We start from the raw sequence: 21980 nt of genomic DNA, 5'->3' as shown, positions 1-21980 counted from the left end.
GTGGAAGACCATAAGAAATTTGACAGTCTTCAGACTTTTTTTTTTGTCTAGGTATCTGAGAAATGTTGATGATCTGTTTTAATTTCGTATGTATTAGCTTAATTGCGCTTGATTTTTAGGTGGTATGTTTTTAGCAACTGGCAGTACTGACCATGTCATCAGGATGTATTTTTTTGGCTCTGAAATACCTGAGAAAATAGCTGAATTGGAAAGTCATGCTGTAAGTAAGACTGTTAACTCCAGTAGTTAGTTGCTCAAAGTAGTGTTGAAGTTGCAAGTTAATATCATTAGTGGATTTGTAATAATGTTCTTTTATTGAATATTTTTAAAACTTGTACAGAATCTTAGCCAGTAGACTCAAAATGTGACTTGGCCATTTTAATAGATGGAAGGTATTGAGGACATTTAGAATTACACTGTTTTAACTTGATATCATATACCTCTAAATTTAAGCATGTCACTTGTACAGTTGCTTTCATTTATGGCACAAGTGCATATAGCTACTTATTATATCATGTATACAGAAAGTACATATTCTGAGAAGATGGATTTTATTACTCAGATGTTTCCATTTCGACACGTTTTGTGTTAAATCTTAAATGGGAATTGAATTTCCAGAATTGTACTTCTGTTCATCTTGGCCTTTATTGAAAGTGTTCAGATAGTTGACAGTGCAAGCTACTTTATACTTTCTAAGTAGTAAGTCACCTTGCTGGTTTAGTGTCTTTCTCCCATATGCATTATGGTAATGTGTGGTATCTCTCTTTACTTGCTCTCTTGATATAACAGATACCTATTAGGGAGAGAACTTCTTAGCTAAACTACTGTCATCTTTGGGTTTTGTACCTTAGTCTAGCAGATTCTGTCTTTTTAAAAAGCTAAAGTAAACTTGGCTTATATTCATGTGCTGAAGTTTGTCACAATTTTTTCAACATTTGATGCACAAAGTCTTTTAGGGGCGATCCTAACACATCTTTTATGCATTCAGAACAGTACAGTGAATCTTCCTGTAAATATGATCTGGGTCCTTATGTTTGCGTAATTTCGTGTTTGTTTTTTTTCCCCTGTAACTTGTCAGTTTAACTTTCTCTTACAATTTTTCTTATCACTGTATTTGGTAATGTGATATAATCTTGCTCTGAATAGTAATTTTTATCATTTAGTGAACCAGTTCTCTGCCCTCTGTATTTAGTAACATCAGAGAACTTAAGCCAGGAAGCATACTCCTTCTTAATTTGCTATGCTATGCAAGATTTCATTGAGTGGTACAGTAGAGTATAGAGATGATACAGGTTTGAGTTAGGGAGGGTCACACAACTAGGATACAGAAAACTGATACCTGAATGCGAGGTACGAAGTTTGTATCATGTAATGACAAAATTTAAGACCTCTGTTCATCCCTCACCTAGGGGATAACTCTTTTGATGCAGTGAATCTAGCTGTACGGCTTCTGTGGAATAGACGGCCAGTCAGATAAACATATGATTTCTAAATTCATAAATCATAGTTTTAAATTTTAAAGGTTGGACCTCTTCCAAAATTAGAGAGAAGTGTGTACTGAAGAGTGGTGTTTGTGCTTTCAGATGAAAAATCAAAGCACATAAAGTTACTTTTTGTAGGGGTCTTAGGTTACTGGATAACATACCTTATGTCTGTTACTATTGCTCTGGTCATAGGCCAGTGTGGTTTGGGGAGATGATTCCTTATATGGTATGTAAAGGCAGTTTTTCTGCCAGGTGTATATTTTTAACACAAGACTGCTTAAAGTTCTCCAGAATTTTATACTATTAGGTTGTCTTTGTTATATTGTACAGGGGCTGTCAGAGCCCTCCCCYGCTTTTTAGTTTTACTACAGAGAATTTAGATTTAAATGATTCCTTAAAGCTCTTTCAAGGGCAGCTCTTCAAACGCTCACCTTGTTTCTTAATTTTGTTTGCCTTAATACATTTTCTCTAATGTTTTCTCTCACTTTAACCATTCATGTTATAGAGTATGTATTGATTAAGCCATATCATTGTCTGTGGAGAAAACTTTCAGCACTAGATAATCTAAGCTGGGTGTGCTATCTACTTTTCCTAGTGTTTTTACTGTGATAAAAATGAATAACTAATTGTGTATTTAAGGACTGTATAAGTAGGAGTAGGAGAAACATTCTTCTAGATTATAGTTGGCTTAAAATATTGGAAGTATGCATTCAATTAGATTCAAAAAGTAGTTAATTGCCAAGTTATTAGTAAACAGTTATTTTATCTCTCAGTACATCATGTTTAAGTGGGACGTTGTTTAAAACTTGCATTTTAAATGTGTTATTAAAGGTTAGTGAATTCTGGTAAGGCTTTGGGCTTGGTTCATCCTGCAGTTAAAACTGCTAGAAGCTACAAATTTCTTTTTCATCTTCTCGGATTTGTCAGAAACATATTTCCTGTTTAAAAATCTAAATTCTAACATGTTTTACCTTCTTCTTACAGGACAAAGTTGACAGCATTCAGTTTTCTAATAATGGTAATAGGTATGTTGAAAGATACTCAATGTAAACAAACAAATTTTGGGGGGAGTTAAGAATGTATTATTGTTCTCACCTGGAGATTTCCAGTAAGCAAAATCTACTTATGCAGACTTTTACTTATGTGGAACTCGGACTAATCCAGGAGAGTATAGTTAAATTTCAGCTGTATGCCGCAGCTTTCTATTAATCTTTGTTAGATAATCTCTTTCAACTAAGTGGCTTTTTACTATATGGAGGAATATTACCACTTTTTTTTTTATTAAAAATAGACCTGTCTTGTTAGTGGCTTCATAAACCTCCTTTTTCCCCCTCCTTCCCTCTCATTTTCAGCAAGTATTAGATCAAAAAGTGAAGCAGGAAAATCCAACACAAATGGTCTGAAATAAGTTCTAATCTTTCTTCATTTTTTAGCATACTTTATTTTATTTTTTTAAGCAAATGGATTTAACAACATTGTGCAGCTGATTTGGGGAAAAAAATAAGTGTTTGCTGTGTAGATTCATTTGAAAATCTTGACCCATACTTGAAATGCAGCCATAAGCTACAGCTTTATTTTTATTGGGTCCTTTTTTTTTTTTTTTTTTTGAAAGCAAGATAGTCATGACTGAGAACACTAACCTGTTTGGTTTGGAAGTTATAGGTGTCTTCCCTTTAAATATGTTTTTCTACAATTATACTTGTGTTTGACACCATTGTGTTGTGCTGATCCATCACGCTTGCATGGATTACCTTTTAAAGATTGTGTGAAAAATGAGCAAAACACGTCTGCACTTTTGCTTGGTAACACTTTCTATGGAAGATATTTAGGATTTTAAATTATTACTAAAATGAATCATAACAAAATCAGAGCATAGTCATGACATATCCAGCATACAACCTTTTTCTGTGGAAGGTATGTCAGCTGTATGACTGAGGATTGTGATTTGTGGACAAGGGAGACTTATCTTTGGATGTCTGATAGTATTTCAGTTCCTTTCTTAAGGAGTTTCCATTCTGTTCTACTGATAGTTCAGCAGTTTATGAAATGGAACCTGAGCCACTGTGATTTACAGCTTGTTATCTTAACAAAAACCCCTACTGGTGGTCTTTTCTATGCCCTGCTGTGGGTGGGAACCTGTCAAGCTTTACTAACCTGAGCTGTCCTTGATACTACATATGAATGATCAGTATCTGATAATCTACAATCTCAGAATGGGTTGCTTAAAAACCTTAATTAAAATATTGTAATTGAAAAAGAGTTGGTGATAAAGTTCTTGTGAAATGAGTTTAACTTTGAGACTTGCTTCTCTGATTTACCTGTTGACAACTGTGTTCAGCTTCAGTTCAGAGAAATTCCCTCTAGGCTTCTGGAAAGAAGGTTAAGCACAGGGCACTGTAAAGAACCCTCTCTTAAGCACAGATTGAAGATTTCATGTTTATCAGTCTTTCATTGTAATGTTTTAAATTGTGTGTTTATGTATGTGTGATTGAAAATTCTTTAAAATAGAAATTCTTTTGAAGAACCTGTAACTATTTTTTTTTAATTTCTTCAAGGTTCATAAGTGGCAGCAGAGATGGAACAGCTCGAATCTGGCGTTTTGAACAAGCAGAATGGAGGAGTATTTTGTTGGATATGGCTGATCAGTTACCAGGGTAGATGAACTGTTGTCTTTTTATCTGTTGCATAAAGTCAGAAAGTTTGAAAAAGTCATCAAGCACACTTTCTTACAATCAAATTGGAATGAGTCTTCACAATATTATGATTAAGTGGTGTGATCTTTACTTTAGGGAGAAAGAATGATGTTCCAATGATAATAATAGCTTCTTAAATTTTTGCCTGTGCTTGAATAAATATATCAGTAATACTTATTTAGCTTTCAAATGTACATTTTGCCAAATTAACTACATTATCTGTCTCTGTCAAGGAAAAAGTTAACAGAAAATGCAGTAGCTCTTCTCTATCTGGACTTTTGTAAGGCAGCTGATGTGATGTTAGAAGAGAAACTTTTTGGGTTAGCAAAAATAAGGTAGATGATAGGCTCTTTCCAGGAGAGATGATGACAGGTAATCAGTGGATTTCACCAAGGGCTGATCTTGCAAACTATTTTTATTGATTCTTTTGCACTTTTAAAAAGTATGCTAATAAAATATGCTGGTGGCATGCAGTATGAACAGTGTCATTACAGATGAAGATCGGGATTTTATATCGCACTGGATAAACATGAATGCTGGGTGAGATTCAGTAATACAAAATGCTTGGTCGTCTTTGTGGAGACTAAGCAGAAACTTTGTTATGAATTTGGAGTTGATTAGATACCTAAAAACTCATACTTAGTTGTACTAGTTGATCAGAAGATGATTGCAAGCTATTAGTGTGGTGCACCTGTGGAAAAAAACAGATGTGTTTTTAATAGAAATAAGAAAGTATAAATACTTGAAACTTTACTGTGACATCTCTCTGGGATAATATGTACAATTATAATAGTGTATACCTCAGCAAGATTCAGTGTAGAAGAGAGTACTAATTGACATGGGAAATAGTGTTACGTGAAGGCATATCTCAAAGCCTGATTCCTTTAGTTGACTAAAATGCTGAGAGGGAGTGATATGGTATCCTACAAATGTATTTTTGGGAGAGAAACAAGAGGAAATAGATTAAGGTTAATAAAAAATATTGTCATAGTATTAATGCATTTATTTTGAGAATCACAAAAAATGCCTAGGTATTGTAGAGATTAGCTTCTGAAACAGAATTATTTGGAAAGCTGTTGGCTTTAAAAAGTCCAGATTTAAGAAGGAATTATATTGTGATGCTCATTGTAGGAAGAGACAAGAATCCATGAAAAAAAGAAATACTTTTTGTCCTACATTTCAAATGGGCAGGAGGCTACAATGTCCTTTGAAATAAGTACACTAGAAATCTTCAATTCTGGATTTTTCACTTAAATTGATATTCTTGCCCCAAGTTTCTTGAGCTTCTTGGGATCAGACTTCTGGGAGTTTCAGCTTTCCTAAAGTCTAGGTATTGATATTCTTTGAGCTGATTCCTGAGGGAAATATATTCTGTGCACTTTTACATAGCTGACCAATTTTAGAAAAATAAAGTAGGATATCCTATTGTAGAAGTGCTTGCATAAGTATTAATTCTGTGATAGCATCATTATTCCCTTAATAATATTTTTGTTGAATTTTGTTTCTTTCTAAACTATTCCTCTTTCAAAAATTGTATGTATAAATTATTCAAACCCAAGAAGTACAGATTTGCGCTATAGTTAATTATTCAAAAAAATGAAATTAATGGACAAAAGTTTCAGTGTAAATTTAATTCCTAATGTCCCTTCCTTTCGTCTGATCTTAATCCTGGAAAACAGGTTGTTTTTCTGTATTTGAGATTGAAATGGGTTAATTCAAAATATCTCATACCTGTACAACTCTTTTAAAGTAGTGATTCATCTTCGGAAGAAGACAAATTTATGAAGCCTAAAGTAACCATGATAGCTTGGAACCAGAATGATAACTATGTTGTTACGGCTGTGAATAATCATCTGCTCAAAGTTTGGAATTCCTGTACAGGGCAGTTGCTTCATCATTTGGTGGTATGTAATTTTTATGTGCTTTTTAAAGTAGATAGTCTTCCTTGAATTGCAGTGACATGTGCATGCTGAGTTGATCATTAGATTTGATTTGTCTTGAAAGCTCTATGTGAATGGTAAAGTGAGCGTAGAATTTGTTTGTTTTTTTGTTTTTTTTTGTTTTGTTTGTTTTTTTTAAACCAAAACTAACTGCTTCCTTCTGTTTTTTTTAACAAACCTTCCCTAGATGCTGTGTTGAACTTGCCTCTCCTGAAACAAAAGTTTCATATTGCTGTAGAATAATAATACTCACCAATTTAGTAGTTTATTGTCATTTGGAAGAAAAAAAAAAGGTCCAAATTTACAAAGTTGTTTATCTCCTTGTTTGAATGTAGGAAGTGATTAAATTTAGAATGATATGGTCTCTCTGGCTGCCTGGATTTTCACCCTACCTGTTCTGTGGCACTCTAACTGTAAAGGTAGCAATCCAGATAAATATGCTATGGAAAGCTGTGGAGTTTCTGAAAGTCCTTAGATTTTTGGAGGCAGCTTATAGGGGTCTTATTTTCCAAAAGTCTTGAGAGCGAGGAGAGGATGGTACAGTGCTTTAGGACTCTAGTGTAAATGTCCTGTTAATTTGGATTTCTCCTCTGTTTGCATGTGAATTGCAACTTTGAATTTTAGGGGCATGCAGATGAAGTATTTGTCTTGGAGACCCATCCTTTTGATTCCAGGATTATGTTGTCTGCGGGTCATGATGGCAACATCTTTATATGGGACATTACAAAAGGCACGAAAACAGAGCATTATTTTAACATGGTAAGACTACTTTCTTTTTTTTGGTAACTCTTCACTTTTTCTCAAGATGCAGCAGTATGTTCAGGTACTAGTTTAAATAATTATGATATTRCTGTGTCACCAAGTGTGTATCTTTCCCTCGCCTCCTCACCCAGAAAATTTGACCAAAACCAGCAAAAGTCATGAGTTCAAAGGTAAAAGCTCAACAGACAGACTGAATTTCTTGGTTATAACAACTGTAGTTGCAGCTTAACCATGAGAGTTTAACAACTTAGTGCTACAGAAAAAGGGGGTTCTGCTTCCCTTGTCTGCTCCCAGCCGCCTGCTTCCATACTGTGCCTTGAATCAGGTGTGTCTCACTGGACCCTTTATGAAGCTGAATCAGTTCACTAACCTGACAGAAGAGTATTTCCCCATCCTCCCATGGCTAGTTTTCTCCTGGGCTGGTGAGTCAAATCAGTTCAGCATGGTCTGATGAGCTTCTGAGACAAGGAAGATGAGTTGTGAGAGTCTGTAGTCAGGTAATGAAGAATGGGAGGGATGAAGGAAGAAAGCAGGACTTTCCTTTTGTTGTGGTCAGTATTTGAGCTAGTCTGACTTCACCTGTTGATCCAGTCTTTTTGCTGCTAAAGGCTGTTTTTTTTTTCTGCACCTAATTCATAGTAATTGTTTTTTCTTAACTGAGGTGAGGTACCAGCTAAAAAGATTGAAAGGTCCTGTTTTAGACCGTCATTTCAAGAGTCATATGGAACAGTATTTATATTCTCGAAAGTCTTAAAAATGGAAATGTTATTACAGTAAGCATTAGTGGTGTGGGGTGGTTCTTGTGGAGAGCTCCTGTATGACATTCACTCCATTTGATAGCTTATCATTTGCACTTTTAAATATAGTCAGCAGGGAAGTGATTTTTGTTTGGTTTTAAGATTCCCTGTGCTTTTTGTTTAAGGTAGTTAACAAAATCAGTATATGGTGGTTAGTGTACTGCTTAAAAGTAAATTGTGACATCTTAAAAAAAAAAAAAGCCTCTTTTTTAAGTAGGTTTCCATAACCATCATAACCATTAGTGCATCTTTTAAAATCGTATGATCCAGGCCTTACATTAACATATCAAGAGAAATGAAATGAACTAAAATAATAGAAAGTACTCCAGTTAAAGCACAAAGAGGTGCATGAGTAATTAATTTTTGATGTTGCTGTATTGTTGTTTGCTCAAAAAAGTCTGAAAAAGTCATCTTGAGTTTCTTTCCTTCAATCTAGATTGAAGGCCAAGGACACGGTGCTGTTTTTGACTGTAAATTTTCACCAGATGGGCAGCATTTTGCATGTACAGATTCTCATGGGCATCTGCTGATATTTGGTTTTGGCTGTAGCCATCCTTATGAAAAGGTAAGTTCAACTTTCTATTAGAACTGTTAAAGTTTCTAAGTGAAGTTGTTAGATTAATTCACTTTGTTCCTCTAATAYGTCAGGTAAAAAAGAGTTTTCTCTGAGGGAGGGGATCTAAATAAAGCTGACTTTTTGATGTTTGTGAGTTCTCTTACGCTCATGGTTCTGGCGTGGCAGGAAAAAGTGTCATAAAATTCCCCTGGGAATAGCTCGCAAGAGCTCTTCTGTAACACATTTTCATCTTCCAGCAGCTAACTTGCATGTTAATTGTTTAACCTTGTGATAAGTGACCTAATATTTAATTTGAGATTCCCCACTCTACTAGGCTAGCATGAACTGATTTGTTTTACATTTTAATAACATATTTTAATGTCATCTGTACTAACTCTTGCAATCATTAAAGCTTTAAGACTCTAAATACATCTTTTAAAAACCTTTTCAGTGCATCAAAATTGCTTTTATTCCTAACTTCTCAAAGTAGTTTAATGTCTTAAGATTGGAATGTATCATGAAGTTCATTGCTCTGCTACTGAATTAGCAAAAATCAGACAGTTTCTATGTTAATAATTTGCTGTGTTTTATTTTCATTATCAGAACTTGCAGTTCTTTAGGCCTTTGCTTTTTCAAACTCAAATTCACTGTGACAGTCTTATTAAAATAAGCAAAAGTAAATATGCATACAACACTACTGATTTCAAAATGTATGGGATGTGTTTTTTTTGTTTTTTTTGGTTTTTTTTTGAATGTAGCAGCCTGTGTTTCCTTTCTGTTTAGATAAATATATGTATTTGTATGTTCTTGAAATAACTCTCAAAAGTGCRGTTCTGGTCTATGCTCTTTACTTCTCCCAGTTTTCTTTCAAGTTGCAATGGTAACTACATGTTTATTATTTTAAAGTATTTGTTTTGTTTTGTTTTGTTTTTGCCTTTTTCCTTACTAGATTCTCAGCCTAAATTGAAACTCATTCTCTTCATTTTGCTCGGCATTGCCAGGAGCAAAGATTCTGACTATGATCTAATACTTGTGCAACACTGTTTTTCTTCGGTTGCATGGATTTAACAAATTGTTTCAGTTGCAGGAAAATTTATTTCTGATGAACATTACATAATTAAGAAAGAAATCAACTTTGAGAACTTATGTTGAACTTTAGAAATTGATTTCCTTGCATGGAAACAAAACAAATTTGCTTAATTGCATGGAAATAAGAGTAGGATGTAAAATATTCTAGTGAATTTTAAGTATAGAACAATGCTTCTGCGTTAAGTTACCTCGGTTTATTGTTTTCCAAAAACATTTGTTGCCTGATAAAAGGTCTCTCAAAGATGAGTATTCCAACACACCTACAGGTTTAGAGTAGTTACATCTCTTTCCAGTGAGAGCTTAAGCTTTCTTTTACCTTTTAAGGTGATTTCAGATACATGAATTAGTGTAACCTTTTCTTTCATGTTCTTTAGCATATTCTTTTTTTCAAGTTGACAACATACAAGCTTCATTTCTTTCTAGATTCCTGATCAGATGTTCTTCCACACTGACTATCGACCACTTATTCGAGACTCTAACAACTATGTCCTAGATGAGCAGACTCAACAGGCTCCTCATCTCATGCCCCCTCCCTTCTTAGTAGATGTGGATGGAAACCCTCATCCAACAAAATATCAAAGATTGGTGCCAGGAAGAGAGAATTTTGCAGATGAACATTTGATTCCTCAACTTGGATATGTAGCAACAAGTAAGAACAGTATCGCTAAAGACCTACATCTARAAGTTAAAATTACTGTGGTAATTCTGAATGGGAAGACATAACTGATTTAAAACTGCCATTGTTTTCTTGTATGCTTACAGCTTTAATGCATATCTATGTCCATTAAAGATGCTGAAAGGTCACAAAGTAAATACTACTTAAGAAAAAAAAAAAAAGGTGATTCAAATGAGGTGTCTTAATTTTTATTTTTTTTTCTGCTGGAGCTGATATGCATAGACTATGTTTATAGTTTTTAGACTCTGTGTCTCATTAGTAATAAGTAATTTCAGTCATTTCCAGAATTGTTCTCATTTTGTTTAATTTTTGAACACATTTCAATGTGATGAGATTGATGAGATTAAATCATTTCCTGTAGTCGATTAGATAACTTAAACCCACTCATTTTATTTGTGATTTGTATTACACTTGCAAGGTGATGGAGAAGTGGTTGAACAAGTTATAGGCCAACAGGTAATTGATCATGATGAACAAGGCTTGGAGCCTCTCATTCTTGATGGTGTGATTCAGTTACAAGAAGAAGAAGACCAAAGAACTGGAGCAGATCAAGAACCTTCTTCAAGTGGTCTACAAAATGGAGAAGGAACACCTAGAAGAGGTTAATATTTCCCAATAAATACCTTGGTGTTTATTTTATCTTGATTTTTGTTACATGGTATGAAATATTTTAAACAGGTTTTAACTTGAATGTTGTTTTGGACACTAAGATGCCCTTAAAATGGGGATGTCTGGTTAAGATTTTTTTTCTTGGTAAAAACTGCTACTCCTGTGATTAAATTACAAAATAAACTCCTCCACTCTTTCTTTTCAAAAGCATTAATTAAATTTATTTTAGACTGCTATATATTTAAGAGTAAATGCACATTATTCAAAAATCAATGTGGTTCTTATAAATGTTATTTCTCTAAAGTCTGCAAAAATAAATATTTACCATTATTAAAACTAGGGTCCCATCTCCCTTACGGATTTAAGTCAGACACTCTTCTGGTCTGTGTCTTTGCAGTTTTGATTACATAAGCACAACTCCAGGAAAAGTGCTTTTATAACTTGATTAGCTTCAGAACTGCCTGAAAAAAATTCAGAGAAGCACCCATGATTCTATGTGTGCTTTCAGTATATTAAGGTAGCAATAGAAATAACCATTTTAAAAACATACCTGTAGTCCCAGTCTGTTTATTACAAGACAGATCATTTCCTGAATGCGATTACTGGACACATGTTTATGAACGTGGGGATAAAAATATGGAAAATTGTTACTTTTTTATTTCTCATAAGAACAAAGTTCCTGTTCTGTGTAGTCTGTTYAAAAAAAAACAACAAACCCCCCCACCACCACCTTTTGTATATTTTAGGTTCTTTTAGAAGACCAAATTTAGAAGTCCAGTCTCCTCCAAATATTGGTCTGCGGCGTAGTGGGCAAGTTGAAGGTGTGCGTCAGATGCATCAGAATGCTCCACGAAGTCAGATGGCTACTGAGCGAGACCTTCAAGCTTGGAGGCGAAGAGTTGTTGTACCAGAAATACCACCAACCTTGCTAAGGTGTGTAGACAACTTATTAGATTGCAGGTAATACTACAGAGAACATATCTTACTGTTATTTTTAAAACCAGTCTTATCACACTTGAACTAAAATAGATATGTGGTACAAGTTGAAAAATAATTCACTTTATTTCAGCTGTTCTTAAAACTTAATTGAAAAGTTCATTCAACAAACATGGATGGAATGTTAGTTTAGCAGAGAGCTATTCTCACGTATTTCAGTATTCTGAGTTACCTTAAGAGAGCTAAATTCCTTAGATTCTCACTTATTCCAGAATAAAGGGATATAGGTTAAATTCATTTACATGAGGTCAGAAAGATTATGCTTTTGTGAGACTTTGTTGTGAGCTACTTCTGATTCGTTATGACTGGAAGCAACATTGAGTACTTGATAGGCTGAAGCCAAGAACTGTACTGTGAATTTGAGAACAGCAGAGGTTCTTCAGTGCAGAAGCAGTCAGCTGCTTTCAGAAGTATTATCACTACACACCTGTTAAAAGGAGAAGCAATATGGATAGGTAAATATTTCATTTTGATCATACAGCCGTATGTGCTGCCATGTCTATGAAAAAGTTTTTACACAGCTTTCCCAGTGTTGAATTCTTGGAGGTAGAATGATTACAAAAGGAAAAATATGAATTTAAAATGTTGTTGAAAAAGTTTATTATATTCTGATGTTTGCCTGTCTTGTGAGGAAAGCCTTTTCTTTAATATTCAGCTTCTTCACTCTATCTGAAAATGAGAAGCCTTCTTTTGAATTAGTTTGTTAGGATTTTTTTATAAAGAGCTTTTAAAGAGAACAGATCTGTGGCTATTCAGTTGAACTTAAGTATCATCTAAATAGATGCAGAATTAGATTTTCATAATTTGCTTGTAGGAAGCAGGAAGAATATCGAATTGCAAAAGGAGAAGAGGAGCAAGATCTTTATGCAGCAGAGAAGAAAGGAAAGTCATTCCAGTCATCAGAAAAGGTATGTGGCAACTTCTACGAAAAGGTGAATTCTCTGCCTGTGATAGGAACAAATCATGCCTGTAAGAATCAGAACACTCTTCTGAGGATATTATCTTCAGGGGTTCTTGCTGGTTCTGCTTCTACTTCTTAGTGCAGGACAAGGTTAGATTTTTATGAATACTTGGAGTTTCAGGGAGCCTTGGCTCCTTCCATCTAAGATACTTGGTAGAACTGTTGAAGGCAGGGTCGGTTTCAGGCCATTCGGGCTCTACTGCACTGTAAGAGGTAGTTAAGGTATCAAGGACACTTTTTGAAGGTACGTGCTAAAGAATTGAGACAAGTGAAACTGTTCAAGATCCTATGTTTGAAGAAGGAAAGTTATAGGTTATTTTGCTTTTCTCTTGCACCTTCAGATGAGAATGTTTTGTGTATAGTTAACTTTTTCAGGATTGTCCCATTTTGAGTACTTCTTCCATTTTCTGTTTTTGGAAAAGATAAATTCAAAAACAAAAAATTGGATGTTGTACTGTTTATAGATAATGACCTGACTCACTCTATCTTGCAGTACAGAACAACTCAATGCAAAAACTATACTGGATGATACCCTTAACTGGGAGAAGTCAAGGACTTCAGGCCCTCTCAGAATTACATTTGTGGGCAGTTTCCTTTCATATCTTGATTCGTTAAATATTTAGTATTCGTCAGGTAATTTGAATGGACCTGTCATTAATAGTTGTTCTAAGAAATTGCTCTTCATACACTACTATTAAATCTTAAATTAGGAAATTGAAATTTAAAGCTAATGGCTTACAGTAAAATTATTTATTGTGAAAAGGAACTATGTGATAAGGCCATTTCAGTTTTTACGTTCAGCAGTGCTTTTAGACACCCTTCCACCCCTACAAAAAGAAGTTTGCTATGTGTGTATTTTTCTGTAACATTTTACTTTCGCTTTTTGTATAAATTAGAGTGACTCCGAGTCTTCATTAATACAATCTACGCGTAGACGGCGTAGACGCAAATATCCAAACTACCGAACACGGAATAACATTGAACAGCTTGATTCATCTGTTGAGGAAAGAGATGACTGCTTTGGCTTGATAGAGCAAGTAAGTTCTCTTTGAATTCTGTATTTAGAACTCAAGTTCCTGGAAAAAGTGAAGCTTCATAAAAATGTGCCTTTTCTCTTTCTCTCTCTCAAAAAAAAAAATTCTTAGCAGAGAAAGTATTTCTATAAACATCATTATTATTAGCGTAAATTGAGACACTTCTGAGACCTAGTTATCAGTAGCTTTAGTAATGACAGCAAATCTTTCCTGTCACTTTAGCAATGGCTAAACAATAGTCTGAGGCAAAAATCTAATGTACGATTGTAAAGTTAGCTTAAATGAAAATTTGAATTTTAGATGCTTTTTGTTGTTCTTTGCAAAACACTTCCAAATCTTCCTGCACACATACCTGAAATTGTGGAAAATTTGCAAATGCTTGATAAAACACTGTTACAGTCTGGTAATGCAGTTCTTTTAACAGTCTGTTTATACTGGCCTAGCCCTGGCTCAGAATTTCACAGATGAAACTTCTGCTGTGGGTATCAGGACATTTTGCCTGCTTTGGTGTCAGATGCTGTAATAGATGTGAGTGATAGGACTGCCCTGCACTTGTGTTTCTTTGCCTTGGATGCAAGGGAAGAGAGAGTCAAACTGGGAAAGGAGGAAAGGAGTGGAAGAGGTTGGGAAGGTTGCCATACATTCAGATGGGCCTGTGTATGGAAGAGGGCTTTTGTCTGTCAGACTTGTCTTTTATTTTGGTAAATAAGAATGAAGAATGCTGAATAAAATGGGAGATTTTCAAGAGTTGAGAAGATAGTTCTGTAAGACAGTTGAAGAATGATATTCTGTGGAACTGGACTTTTTCCTCCTAGCCTCTTAATAAAGAATTTTTGCGTGTTTTTTTTTTTAAAAAAAAAAAAACTTAAGAAAAAATTAATGAAAAGTTTATTTCGGGAATAGGGTGGAAGGGGAGTTGTCAGGAGACTTTTGGCACCTGACAGAAATTCAAAGCACTCAAACTGCAGTTAAGCTACGCACAGTGTCATGTAATTACTACATGCGCTTAAATAGTTTTGAAGAAGTGATTTCAGATCTTCTGACATCCATCCTTCTGTGCTTTAATTTCCCCATTTGTAATACGAGTATTATACCAGCTTCTCATGTCAGAGGAACTATAGAAATCAATTTGTGAAATTTTTTGTATCTTATGAAGGTGAGGTCCATAAAGAACAAGAAAACTAATAAGGCTGTAAGAAGTCAGGGTTTGGTGGTAAATGTAAGAAAAAAGATGCTTGGGGGGTGGAGGGGGTGTTAATCCTAAAAATGGTAATATATTTAAAAAAAAAAAAAAAAAGACCTAATGAATACTGTCCATCCAATGTGCTGTATGAACAGGATGATTTGACGAGGAGGAATAGCACACAATTATTCTTAGTCAAGCTGTTAAGTTTATCAGTTTGCCAGAGTAAGTTAGTTATCAGGAGGATTAATTCAAACGGTATCAAACTTCAGGTTGCAAGCCAAATACTGTTTCATTTTAATTTTGTTTGTTTGTTTGTTTGTTTATTTGACAACATGGAACCTGAGACGTGAGCAATGTATTATATTCAGTGACTTCTTTTATGGAAAACAGGTTTTAAACATGAAGTTTAAATGAGTTGTTCAGCAACTCATTTAATGTAAATGAGTTGTAAATGTAAATGAGTTGTTCAGCAACAGCCAGGAGGAAACTAAGTTGTAATATATTTTGATATCTTGACTGCTTATTTACTTAGCTTTACATTTAAATACATGCTTGAAAATACCCAGTTACTACTTGGCCAATCAGTTGATACTAAAATCAGAAAAATTATCATATCCTCACTTGTATAAATAGTTAATGAAAATAAAAATTTGCAAAGTGTTAATTCTGTAACAGGATATACCCATGTGGGTGCACATGGAAGATGTGATAGTTTTCTTTAAATTGTTCCTTTTAGAACTTTTAGTTCTTCCTTTGCGTTCTGGTGAGCTAGGTTTTACTGTATGTTCTACGTGACTTAATCAGAGCATCATAAGTCTGCAATTCGAAGCAGTCATAAAATCACCAGTCAGTTTGTTCTGGCAAAGAATGTGAATTTAGATTAGTGAAAAACAGCACCCCCATATGATGGGGCAGGGACTGTTGCTTTGTTGACTAATAGTGCACTCCTGAAGTTAATACTAGATAAGTTGAAATCATTTACAAAAAAGAGCTAATTTGATTTTTATTTTAAAAACTTTTTTTAACCAGACAAATTTCTTCCTAACCTTGTAATATGCAGGCATGAAAAATAATGTGTTTTATGTTTAAAAATCATTAAAACTTTTATGAAAAACTTCAGGGTTGATACTGAATTATGCTTTTTAAATTCAGGAAGCTGAAGAAAGTGAAGGCTCTGGCTCACTGGATGAAGAGGAAGAATGGAAAAGTGACAAGAAAAGCAACAGGAATAGTTTTAGGTAAAGAAAAAAAATGCAACTTCTGTTGTCACGAGTTTTGCTTGAATTTTGGTAAATGAAAGATGTAAAGAAGTTCTAACATGATTCATAAGTAATAATATACTGTAGGTTATTTGAAAAAATCTATACTGTCACTTTGCTTCATTTTAGTGTTCCATTTCACAAAAATGCTGCTGTCTTTTAATGTAGTTTTAAATACTTTATTTATTGATAGGTGACAAGGAAAAAGAAGATAGAAAATGTTTTTGGTACTGGTTTTTATTCTGTTTGTTTTTTTCTGAAGAACCCAGCAACAGTCAGTTGTTTGCCTTTATGAAAATGTTTTGATCTTAAACAGAAAAAAATCTTAATTTTGATGAATAGCATTGTCTTTTTATTTAAAAATGAAGTTATAGTTAAATTTTTATAGTTTTTCAATATAGCTTTCTAGATATTTTTTCTAAAACTCCAATAGCAGAACTAATAAATACTACTAGGTAGTAGAACTAGTAAATACTACTAGGTATAAGCAAAAATGTGCCTATGAGATTTGTATAGCTGTTTTTAAAGACTTTACGTCACATGTGGCTTGTGTGTCCTTTAAGGAAGACGCCTAATTGGCCCCAAAACTTGTTGGTATAAAACATTCTTCAATAAAATTGGTGATTTTAGAATTCACTAGACTTGACTTTTCTTGGAAAAACATATACTTTGAATTATTTTGTTCTTAAAAAAGCTAGGATAAACATCAGGTGAAGTAATTGTTACAACAATTCAAAATAATTTTCCTTCTTTTGATACTTTTTTCAACAATAACCTGCAAATATTTGCCTAAGATAACTTAACATTCTGAAATATCCACAATGACCACTTGATTCCATGGTTTGTATTTTTCTTTTCTGTCTGCTTTCCCCACCACATGGACAGTGATTCTTCAAGTAAGTACTCTGACTGGATCGCTGATGCAGGGATTAATCTACAGCCTCCTGTACGGACTTCTCGAAGGAAAGCTATCAGATATTGCAGTACTTCAGAAGATGAGGTATCAGCAGAGAAATCATCTCCTCCAAGGCGAAGAAGAAGAAAAAGAAGAAAAAAGCCAAAACCAAAAAAGCAGGAGGAGGTATTATATAGTTGATTCCTTCTACTCACTCATTCCTTATAGAGTTCTCTCTAAGGCTTCAGACCTCTTTAGTGGAAACTCTTATAAACCAGTGGGCTTTGCCTTTTATTGGGTAAGGATGTTGGTTTCTCTAATAATAGTTGTCATAAAATAAACCACAGGTTTCAGCTTCTTCAAAATTCCCATGTTCTGTTGATGTTTGATTTGCTAGTATTAGTCTATAGATTCTGCTTTTCCACAAATAATGTAAGATTTCTTGCTGTTTTTTTGCCTTCTTGATAGCTATTAATATACAAAAATATTTTTAACTTAGTTTAGACAATAGTTCTACTGTTTTTTATAGTTATGTAGTAGTGTTGATAAAGAAATCTTACAAGCAAATAGATTAATTGTTATTTAATATCATCTCTACAGAGCTTTGAAAGTACAAATCTATCCAAATATAGGACTCAGTAGTTTAGCGCTCTCTTTAAATACCTCTTAGAAAACTCAGCATGCTCTGTACACCATTTGGCAGCATGTTCAAAGCAACAGCAAATCTTAGTTTGGCTGAATCGTTTTGAGACTTACTTTTCATACAGTGTGCCTTTATTTAATCTGAGAAGATTCCAAATCCAAGATACCTACTGATTTGTATGGAAGGATCTACACTCCCAATGAAGGCCTTTTCCATTTTCAAATAAAAAGGGTTCAAAAAGCTGTTGTTTTTGAAGGAAGAAACTTGATTATTAAATAAATGTACAGAGCATCAGACTAAAACCTTGTTATCTGGTTTTAAATAATGTATTTTTTCTGAAGACTTGTGGAATGTAATCACTGTATTTTATGATGTACGTTGATACTTGGGTTGAATTTTGTTCTTAGATCATTTAGTAAAATAAATAAAAATATTCTTGGCTGTCTTGTACCATAACTATAGACAAACAGAATGTTTTTGAGTGCTTCAGATAATTTTTGTATTTGTTTTCTCTCCACCCCACTTTCTTCCAGATATTTCATAAAACAATAGATTTGGAATTGTTTTAATATGGCTATTTACTGAAGAAGTACTTGGATTATTTGATTATGTTACCACTTTGATATTATGTTAATGTTGCTTCAAAAGAGTTTGGTTGTATCTCTATTTTAAGATGCTCTAGATGGGCAGGATTAACTTGTCTGCCTCCAGAATGGAGTGAAATGAGGATGTATGTTGTCAAGTACTTCATTTCTTAATGTGCATAATGACTATGCAATATCTTTCATAACTTTTCATCTTCAAATAGCTTCTTGCAGCTCGTTAGATTTTTAATTAGTCACTGAGAATACCGTCTAAACTCTAAGCTTTGGTTCTTGTGATCTGCATAATAGTTACCTTGCTTGCTCAGATCTTCATATGGGAAAAGAATACTTCATGTGGGTACTACAAATATAGTTAGAACCAAAACAAAGTCTTAGACGAATTTTGGTAATAGGTTTTGGAAATGTACATTAGTCTTTCATAACTTTAAATTTGTCTGGCCAATTAAAACTGAACAAGTTGTTTTGATGTCATGCCAAGAATATGTCTGATCTAATTTTACTGTTTATTAAATATGAAGGCTGATGCTCCAACACAGCCAATAAACTCGGAATTGTCATATGACTGGCATCCTCCTGTTTGGATAACAGACACAGCTCTTAGAAGATCTCCATTTGTACCTCAGATGGGCGATGAGGTAAAAATATTTATTAAATCTCTTTTAAAAGCTTGTTACTTGCACATTAGCATAGTTATTTAATACAGGAAAACATTTAAACATTTTCCTTTTTTTGTTGTTGTTTTTTTGCTTTTAAAGGTAATATATTTTCGACAAGGGCATGAAGCTTACATTGAAGCTGTTAGAAGAAATAATATTTATGAACTGAATCCACACAAGGAGCCGTGGAGAAAAGTAGTCCTTAGGGTAAGACTGCCTTGAAGACATTGTGAGTTCAATATTAGTAGTCTTCATTTACCTGTGGGAAGCCTGAATATAAATAGCTGTCTTAAAATTGCTGAGTTTGAAAGGCTGTCTTCTATTGAAATCTTGCATACGGTTTTAATATTTTTGACTTTTTGGATGTGGGTGCAATTTATGTGAAATTAAGAGTTTTGTGCATAACACAGGAGATAATACTTTCATGAAACTATTCATTTTTACCTGTAGGATCAGGAGTTGGTAAAAATTGTTGGAATTAGATATGAAGTTGGTCCTCCCACACTGTGTTGCCTCAAGCTTGCTTTTATAGATCATGCCACTGGAAAACATACGGACAAATCATTTTCCATCAAGTATGTGAATCTTTATTTTCCTGAAAAAGTATTCATAAATGCATTCCTTTAGGGCTTTAGAAGAAGCTTTTAAAGTTACATGCATGAAAGCAATTTCTTTTTATCTAGATACCACGATATGCCGGATGTTATCGATTTCCTTATATTGCGTCAGTTCTATGATGAAGCACGGCAAAGAAACTGGCAAGCTTGTAAGTCAGTTTTCTATTCTAAGTATTTGACTAAACAATTTTGAAATCAAAAAAATTGTCCTTGGCTAGTTGCTGAATATACTAAATGCTAAATGATTGTAATTTTGAAGGGCCCTCTGTTAGGTATGATCCCTTTGCCTGTTTGAAAGTTGAAACTACCAATTGCTGTACTGGGCATTTTGGAGGGATTTCCATAGATTCAAGATACAGCCTTTGAAATAGATGTTGCAATTCTAGTCTTTTCTTGTTTTATAGTTGAAGGAGCAAGCATATTTAGATTCTAGCATTTGTGGTTTTAACTTGTGGGTTTTGGGGGATTTTTGGTTTGTTTTTGCATCGTAGGTTGTCTCATATTTTATTGAATGTTAGTATTTTTAGAACTTTAAACTGAAATATCCTGATCATAAGTTTTCTGATTACATGCATAAGAAGCATAGTTACATAGCTCTTATTAGTAAAATATATGAGCGGGCTTTTTTTTGCTGTAGCTGACAGGTTCCGATCCATTATTGATGATGCGTGGTGGTTTGGAACAGTGTTGGGTCAAGAACCGTATCAGCCTCAATATCCAGATAGTCACTTTCAGTGTTACAGTGTTAAGTAAGTATAAAAGGATTTTACACTTCTAAAATTAGTAATGTGGCTAAAATTACAAATTTGGATTGTCTCTTGTACAGCTGGGCTGTTGGTATAAGAATGCTTAAGTTGTTCAAATGTTTTTATTGGTTGTAACATCGCTTTCTGTTTCCAAGTCACTAATCAAGCACAATGTGAATATGTAATATTTTGAGGCAAGTTTTCAATGAATAGTAATGTAACAAAACAAATTACTGAATTTTTTTACAATCATGAATTATTTTTTTTAATTTCCATTGGTAAATCTCTTTCATGAAGCAAACAGTGCAAAGAAATATACAGCTTGGTTACTATAAGCAATTTCCAGTGTATGTAAATTACTCTTCATTGGTAATTGTTTTTGGTTTGGGCATGCTGAATCTCTTCTGTTTTGTTGAGATCGTGATCCTTTTTATGCTTAAGTTTTACAATCCTGTCTTTCACATTTTTCACAGGAGCAAGCATACCTATAACATGATTGCATACAGTCACTTGAGACTTGACTAGAGGATGTTTTTTAGACCTTGCTCTCCTTTCGTGCTTGACACATGAAAGGTGAAGGCAGAACTTCAGTCTCTTAATGGCCTGGTGTAGTGTTCTGCCAGATTCTCTGTTAGGTAGATCCTGCTTGCAGTTTCACCTTCTCATTTCCTCTTTGGGTGGTATTTAGCTAAATAACTGTATTAGTCCTATGTTACCTGTGAGAGAAAAATTCCTTTGACCAGTCTACCTGTCAAATCCTGATCTTACTGCCTAGATGAAGGCATATAGTAGCAGAATGTCAATTTGCCATTTGTTTTGAACAGTGCAACTAAGGGTATTAGAGTAGAAAAAAATAACTGCTTAAACAGGAAAGGCCAGGAACATTGAAGTCAAATTGACAAAAGCATGGTTGGACCCATACCTTCTTGATCCAAGGCACGTACTAACAAATGACTCACTACTATCCTTCCATGGCAGTCTGGCATTAGTACTGTTCCTGTGCACGTTCTTTCGTGTGGACAGAGATCCTTCACACAAAGGAAAGCAAAGGTAAACAAAGGTAACTCTGGACCTCTATCTTCAGAATCAGGATATTGTCCTTGTCCTGCCCTGTCCAAGCTGTCTGGGATGGCTCTGGTGTCTTTGGATGCCCTCAGCAAGGGAGGACTGCCAGGAGAATAATCAGTGAATACATAATTTTCTTATTTCTGTCATGACCAGAGATTCTTCATGTGTCTTTTACAGTATTTTTGATGTTCAGAGTTCCATTGTGTGGAGTTCTCTATCTATTTCCACTCAGAGGCTTTTGAACCTGTCATTCAACCAACAGTAAGAAGGTACTTGCAGTTAATACAGTTTTGGGAGACTGCCAAGATAGTCATGTATTTTTGATTCCTTGTCTCATCTGCCTTACTTGTCATCTATCCGGTTCCATTTTCCTTAAGCACAGTGGGAAAATATAAGTAATATCCAGGTAGAAATACATATTCTTGCTTTTAGCAAGTGAATTTTCACTTCTGCCTTTACAGCTGTGATTAGCAAATTAGCACTCTTGATGTGCCATAAGCGTAAGTGGCATCAAACATTGGACCTCCACAACAGGTATTCTGTCTGTGAAGGACTTCACATTCCTGATGGAGATACAACTAAGGCTGCTCTTCACAGAATCACAGAATCACAGAATCGCTGAGGTTGGAAGGGACCTCTGGAGATCATCTAGTCCAACCCCCCTGCTCAAGCAGGGTCACCTAGAGCACATTGCACAGGATTGCATCC

At 34.4% G+C, this 21980-nt stretch overlaps 1 protein-coding gene across 13 annotated transcripts in view; it reads left to right on the top strand.

Moving 5' to 3' along the window:
* The window catches only part of BRWD1 (bromodomain and WD repeat domain containing 1), a 68614-nt gene that overhangs the window by 11756 nt on the left and 34878 nt on the right, over positions 1-21980 (top strand). For 11 of the 13 annotated variants that reach the window (XM_026079165.1, XM_026079166.1, XM_026079164.1 and 8 more), the window contains 18 exons: positions 120-220; positions 2469-2509; positions 4040-4138; positions 5928-6081; positions 6742-6876; positions 8113-8241; positions 9745-9970; positions 10416-10598; positions 11353-11539; positions 12417-12510; positions 13460-13600; positions 15936-16021; positions 16928-17123; positions 18704-18820; positions 18941-19048; positions 19292-19416; positions 19525-19607; positions 20096-20207. In XM_026079165.1, coding sequence (XP_025934950.1) covers positions 120-220; positions 2469-2509; positions 4040-4138; positions 5928-6081; positions 6742-6876; positions 8113-8241; positions 9745-9970; positions 10416-10598; positions 11353-11539; positions 12417-12510; positions 13460-13600; positions 15936-16021; positions 16928-17123; positions 18704-18820; positions 18941-19048; positions 19292-19416; positions 19525-19607; positions 20096-20207 — 2317 coding nt within the window. The remainder of the gene's footprint in view (positions 1-119; positions 221-2468; positions 2510-4039; positions 4139-5927; positions 6082-6741; positions 6877-8112; positions 8242-9744; positions 9971-10415; positions 10599-11352; positions 11540-12416; positions 12511-13459; positions 13601-15935; positions 16022-16927; positions 17124-18703; positions 18821-18940; positions 19049-19291; positions 19417-19524; positions 19608-20095; positions 20208-21980) is intronic. The other 2 variants (XM_026079162.1, XM_026079169.1) reach the window with 1 other exon arrangement.

Source organism: Apteryx rowi, unplaced genomic scaffold, assembly GCF_003343035.1.
Source record: "Apteryx rowi isolate R43461 unplaced genomic scaffold, aptRow1 scaffold_493, whole genome shotgun sequence".
Classification (NCBI taxonomy): Eukaryota; Metazoa; Chordata; class Aves; order Apterygiformes; family Apterygidae; genus Apteryx; species Apteryx rowi.
Note: the sequence above shows the minus strand (reverse complement) of the source record. Positions and strands in the feature narration are given on the sequence as shown.